Source organism: Neomonachus schauinslandi, chromosome 3 (assembly GCF_002201575.2).
Source record: "Neomonachus schauinslandi chromosome 3, ASM220157v2, whole genome shotgun sequence".
NCBI lineage: Eukaryota > Metazoa > Chordata > Mammalia > Carnivora > Phocidae > Neomonachus > Neomonachus schauinslandi.
In genome coordinates this window covers 130,931,044-130,937,918 of record NC_058405.1, presented here as the reverse complement: position 1 = coordinate 130,937,918, position 6,875 = coordinate 130,931,044, and the positions used below count along the sequence as shown (strand labels likewise).

The following is a 6,875-nucleotide window of genomic DNA, read 5'->3' as shown; positions in this document are numbered from 1 at the left end:
AGAGACAGAGAGAATGAGAGAGAGAGAGAGCACATGAGAGGGGGGAGGGTCAGAGGCAGAAGCAGGCTCCCTGCCGAGCAGGGAGCCCGATGCGGGACTCGATCCCGGGACTCCAGGATCATGACCTGAGCCGAAGGCAGTCGCTTAACCAACTGAGCCACCCAGGTGCCCCAACACCACAGAATTTCTAACCTAAATGGGCAGAGGAAAAGTTGAACAATTATGATTTCATGAGCACAGGGGAGATCCATAAACCTCAAATTCTTCCCATAGACAAATACAAGAACCCTAAAATTTAATTACTAGATACTTCTCTTTAGTTTGAGAGTTTAAATTCTCACATAAAAATGTCAGTTAATCATACATTGGTATAAATGTAGGACTAGACAGAGTCTAACCTGAGAAGACAGAAGGCAGGCACCAGGCAAATTCCTAGAAAGAGGTGGTAGGAAGGCAGAGGTTGAAGTTATAAAGGAAATTCTAAGTAATTATATAAGAAAATCTAAGTAAGTAGAGTGCTAGGGTCAGCCTGGGCCTAGAAGAACCACGCTTTTCTCACTGGGTAGAAAAAAGATGAAAACAGGTGTTGGTGTAGATGAATGGCAATGAGAGGATGAATAGGAAGTTTGAGTGAATTCTTCAGTTTTTAGAGGAGATGAATCCATCTTCTGATACATGTGGTAATGTAGAATGAGAAGATCATGGTGAAAGTTTGAGAAAGCTGTGGAGGCAAATGGAACAATCTGTAGACAGATGAAGTACAGTGCTGTAGATTGAGCTAAGACTGGAGATAATATTCATTCATTCATTCATTCATCCATTCATTTCACAAATATTAATTAAGTGCCTACCAGGTGCAGGCACTATTACAAGGGCTTAGGATACAGAAAAGAACAAAATGGGTCAAAACATCTGTCCTTGAGGAGTTTACATTTTAGTGAGGGTGACATAATATGCACCATAAATAAATACAATATATAGCATGGTAGCTAGTAATAATCTATCACTTTCTTTCTAAGAAAAAAAAAAAAGCAAACATGGAATGGAGATACGGAATGATGTGGGGAGAAAGTTGAAATTTTAAAGGCTTTGGCCAGGGAAGGTCCCATTGAGAAGGTGAGTTATGAGGGAAAGTCTGAAGGAGATGAGGGGGTTGGTCATGCAGGTATCTGAAGAAAGAGCTTTCTGGTGAGAGGAAACAGCAAGTGCAAATGGTCAGAAGTGAGAATAAATTTGACCTGAACAAAGGTCAGCAAAGAGGCCAAGTGGCTCGGGTGCTGAGAATTGGAGTGCAGTAGGAGAAGCCAAGTTCAGAGAGCCAATTGGCCAGACCGTGGAGGGCCTTGGGCATCTCAGCAAGGACTTGGGATTCTACTCTGAGCTGGAGGGGAAGCTTAGGGCAGCTGACTGTCAGGCATGGCATGTGTTGGCATCAGTTCACATGATGGAAAGCTTGTCTCCAGCAGGCCCCACAGCCTGGCTTTGGGAGGACGGGGCAAACAGCTGCATGGAGGCAGAGATGAAGTTTCCAAAGATGTAGTCGGGAAAAGGATTAAGGATGATGGTAAGAATGTAGTCCAAATGGCTGGTGTGGGATCTGGGATGCATGGGGAAGAAAGCACAATCTTGATGGGGTTTTAACATTTGTAAATTAATGAGGGTTTAAGGGACTGCAGACCTCAACTAAGATGACAAATAGGTGTAGAAGGAGGAAGGAAGTGACAAAACAGGATGCATAGGCCATCCCAGAATGCCAATGGAGTAGAGTAGTTTCTGGTGAAAGAAAGGTCCAGGGTGTATCCATGAATGGATGACTCAGGTGAAGTAGAGATCCCTGGAGTTGAGACAGTCAAAGATGGGTTAGATACAACTTTATGAGAAATGAAATGAGTAAGAAATACTAAGGAAATACAATTTTATGGGAAGTATGGGAGTTTTAAAAACTTTCCCATCATATCAATACTATTTAATGTAGTTGTAAAATTTTTAAGTGCTAGAAGGAAGCTTTAAATCAGCTAATCCAACCACCTCAATTTACATTACAATGAAATGTAAATAGAAACAGGTTAAGGGTCAAGGCTGAGGTCCAACAGTTTTATGTTAGTATAACTGGGAGTACAGAGCACTTTTTATTTTCTTTCAGTACCTCTCAGAAAAACTTCACTGAATCTCTGCTGAACATGAGATATAGCTATACTGAAATCTCTGGAAGAGGTAAATCTTAAAAATACGCTTGTTTTTAGGATGCTAGGTTTGGCAAGAATTTCTGTCAGTGGGGACTTTTATTTCTCACTAAAGGATGACTCATAAAATCCTTACCTAGGGAGAATTTCTCTTTGTTTTGGAAAGAATGGTCTATAAATCCACATGTTTTTCTCTTCAGGTTACAAGATGAGAGGAAAGGTGACAGCAGTCAAGTTGGCTTCTTTCAATTGGTAATAAAACTGCGCTGATTTTTGACATAAATTTTGCAACTGTGAATTGTTCAGATCATGGAGGGAGTGTTAAATCTTCAGTCACTGGCAGGTTTTTAAGTATGGGTTCGCTTTTTCAGTCATAAACTTTGTCTATGTAATAACATGCTAAATGGTTAGAATATATTGGTAATTAAATATAAATCCTGGGGCGCCTGGGTGTCTCAGTCAGTTAAGCATCCAACTCTTGATTTCAGCTCAGGTCATGATCTCAAGGTTGTGAGACTGAGTCCTGTGTTGGGTTCCACACTGGGTGTAGAGCCTGCTTAAGATTCTCTCTCTCCCTCTCCCTCCATCCCTCCCCACTCTCTCTCTCCCCCCTCTAAATAAATAAATAAAAAAAATAATATTAAACACATAAATATTATCTGATAGATTAGAAAAGTGTCCTGGAAAATAATCACTAAGCCCATAATTATTTTAGTAAAGAAAATCAGCACAGTAATCATATGATGTATATTTATCCTTATGACATATCTTTGGAAATCCTGTAGTGTGGTATTTTCCCCAAATTTTCACAAGGTAGAGGCATTTCTAGGCACTAATAGTCACTCTTGTTTGTCAATATCAGTTCTGGGATACAATTTATGCTATTGCTGAATGCTTCACACAGTATTTCTACACAGCTATTGCATCAATGCCAGTGACCACTTCCCACTGAAGTTGTGAATCAATGGCTAAGACCTGAAGTCAGTTCTTGAGGTAAAGAGAATGAATTCAGAGACTAGGAAAGAAATAACATAAACTAGCAATGTAAGAGTCTAGTGTTTTAGATAATTGATATACAACTTATTTTTTAAAAAAGATTTTATTTATTTATTTGAGAGAGAGCAAAAGCGAGAGAGATCACAGAGGGAGAGACAGAGGGAGAAGCAGACTCCCCACTAAGCAGAGAGACTGATGTGGGGCTTGATCCCAGGACCCTGGGATCATGACCTGAGCCAAAGACAGACGCTTAACCAACTGGGCCACCCAGGTCCCCCGATATACCATTTATTTTGATAAAATTAGTGAAAACTCTACTGTTCAACTAAGATGATTCCCATAAAATTTGGTGCTGAATGCTATTTATCAGAATCTAGTAACTAAAATTAAATAGTCCTACTTCTGCTTTTCACCATAGATGATCTCTGAATCCTTTGTTTTTCAAGTTTCGATTCTCTTCAACAACTGACATTTGGCTGATGTTTGTGGGAAGTTTATGTGCATTTCTCCATGGACTATCCCATCCAGGCGTGCTCCTCATTTTTGGCACAATGACAGATGTTTTTATCGAATATGACACTGAATTACAAGAACTCAAGATCCCTGGAAAAGCATGTGTAAACAACACTATAGTATGGATCAACAGCTCCCTTAACCAGAATGTGACAAATGGAACTCAGTGTGGGTAAGCTGCTATTTTTTATTTTTTACTTTTTTTGCTCATATATTAAATTGTAATTCAAAATGTGTAAATGGGATTTTATTAGCTGAACTGGAATGATATCCAACACAGAGTGAACAGAAACATAAATTTAACCCACATTTCTGCAAATTACTCTGCCCTGAGGTTCTTCCTATCTTACCAGGTTTTTAAATCCTAACAAAAAAACAGAATTGGAAATTATCCATTAAATGTGTCACCCAAATTTAAGCACTTGATAGACTATAGGCTTGAGGATGAACACTACCAGTATACTAGGAAGGTAAGCCATGAATTTTACTTGAGTCCTTGTTATGTCTCATGTCTTACATGTAAGACTGCTTTTAGTTCCTTAACTCCTTTCTGCTTCTTAGCTTCTGTGGCTGTGGCTAATGGTCCACTTGATCTTCAGCCTTCTTTCTATAATAGGAAATTCATTAGTGTGCTGCAGCACTTGGAGTAGGGGCTGCTTGGTCTCAGTAGTTGAGTTTCTATGGAAGAGTGGCGTGGCACTATAAACAGAAGGGGGCCACGCTGTATTAGCTAGAACCCACTGTGCTACTACTCATTTTGTGATAAGCCCAACAGGCTGCCTTGTAAGCAGTGAGTCCGTATTGTTCATGGTGCTGACTCACTGTCACAGCATGAACTTTGCAGCCTGGCTCACACTGCCTCAGGGCCAGAACAAGCTCATTTGCATGTATGAACCTGCACACTCAGGTTCAAGAGCCAAGGGCAGGGCACATCCTGACTAGAAAGACACTTGGAATAGCTCCCTAGGCAAATTTGTATTTTTCACCTTCATTTAAAAATTTTTCTACATATTTCATTTAGATTATGAACGAATCCTTCTAAACCACCGATCTGTGTCATAATATTATCTACTGTTAGGGTGTTCCATTCATTCACTCATTCAACCAAAATTTTTTGAACACCAACTACATACCAGGAACTTGTGTAAGCCTCAAGGATACAGTGGTTATCTTGAGTCATGGTCCTTATCTTCAACATGGCGTTTAGGTGTAGTCAGTAAAATCATCATTAAATCAAAGACCATTCAAATATATATGTAGTTACAGCTGGTTAGTACTTGACAGAAAAATACAAGACAATATGCAAAGTGCAGAATTACCCTTTAAAAAACAATAAGCTTAATATTAGAAATAAATTTCCTAATATGTGTGTGTATATGTGTATATATATATGTTCTTTTCTAAATTTGGAAGTAAGATCAGAACAGTTTGTATAAAAGAATTACTGTTGTCAATAACAGTCTTTTAAGTCTTTCTTTTATGTTGCAGGACAAAAATGAATTGTTTTTTACAGAGTAGTTCGACTACAAAATGTAAGGTTAAATTACTTCCCCCTTTGAAAAAAATGCATTCAGACTTATGTATGATGTAAATTGACCCAAATCATTAATAACGTTTATGAAGGTAAAATTTTCTAGGGAAAATTCCTGGAAGTATAGCCTGTTATGCCTTAAAATTTGGTAATAAATGTTAGAGGGGCCAAAATTTGAGACATATCTATGATAACAAGTGCTCATAAATATTTATTAGATGATTTAAAGAATGAATCTACCATTAACATCTGTATCACTAACATCCAGTAGAAAAGAATTTACTGTGGCTACCCATTACTCACACTTTATTTGTTCTTACTAGGTCATATACTTGAAGGTGAGCAAATAGTGCAAAGCAAGTAGGGGCTTTCAGAAGCTCATTGGCTTTTGCTGAATTCATATGATACAGAACATGTAAATGGATATTTGTCCTTTTTTTAAAAATTTCATATGAGTATCTGGAATTGTGTAGACCACACCTTTCTCAGGCCTTTTCTTTACCAGGATCTCCTTTGATGAGTTAAATACTTTAACTGTGAATTATTATGGTCTCTGACATGACTACTATTTTACTTCTGGGTAAATATTTGTTTGGCTTTTATGTAGTTAAGATCACTGTGAAAATGGACTTGGGTGGGACAGAAGAGAAGGGAGTAGACACTTTGCTACCTGTAAGTAGTTAACAAGCCTCCAGAATTACTCAACTCTTTTGCACTTTTTTTCTTGGAAAAAGTATATCATTAAAAGTACAATTTCTCCACCTATTATATTAGGTATATTAGTCTTGGACAAGGCTAATCCATGATTTTATCAACATAAGCATGCATGTGTAATGGTAGGAGCAGGTTTTTCTCTTTCATTTCACTGGTTGGTCTCTACATATCAATTGTAATCCACTGGATGGCATTTTTAGGCAAAGCCTTCCAAATGGCTCTCAGTGCATAATGCTGAAAAGTATTATAGAACATCAGGCCACCTGATTAGTTTGTCAGTATTTATTTGCTCCGAATAGTCAAATAATAAGGCAAAAGAATGAGAAATGACTGAAGGGGAAGTCCAAAGAGTCCAAATACCACCATGCAGCTTCTTTTTATTTTCTTTTATCCAATTGAAGTGTAAAAATTCAAACGGAAACCACAAAGTCTTGTGACTTAATTGTGGAAGTGACATACCATAATTGCTGCCATTTTCTATTGGTCACACAACCAACCCTGGTATAATCTGGGAAGGGACCATACAACAGTGTGAATACCAGGAGACAAGAACAATTAGGGGCTCCTTAGAGGCTGCCTACTGCAGCCATTGAGAAGTTTGATTCCTCATTTCCCCCACATGTGAATGCATCCAAGTAGAAACCAGCCTGCATTTTCTCTTGGATTTCAGTCTGTTTTGTTAACAATGTTCAGTTAGTGTATGCATTCAAGCACTATGTTGAAGGTAGACACTGTAAAACCATACATTTTTAAAGCAGCTTTATTGAGACACAATTCACATACCATGAAATTTACCAACTTAAGGTGTACAACTCAATGGTTTTTAGTATTTCACAGAGTTGTGCACCCACCACTATAATCAATTTTAGAACATTTTTATTACTACAAAAAGAAACCCATACCCCTTAGCTATCACTCTCCAATTCCCCCATTCCTCC

The 6,875-nt window shown here is 38.2% G+C and overlaps 1 protein-coding gene across 2 annotated transcripts in view; it reads left to right on the top strand.

Moving 5' to 3' along the window:
* The window catches only part of ABCB11 (ATP binding cassette subfamily B member 11), an 86,842-nt gene that overhangs the window by 12,539 nt on the left and 67,428 nt on the right, over positions 1 to 6,875 (top strand). For both annotated transcript variants that reach the window (XM_021702735.2, XM_044913323.1), the window contains 2 exons: positions 2,384 to 2,435; positions 3,626 to 3,864. In XM_021702735.2, the coding sequence (XP_021558410.2) occupies positions 2,384 to 2,435; positions 3,626 to 3,864 (291 nt within the window). The remainder of the gene's footprint in view (positions 1 to 2,383; positions 2,436 to 3,625; positions 3,865 to 6,875) is intronic.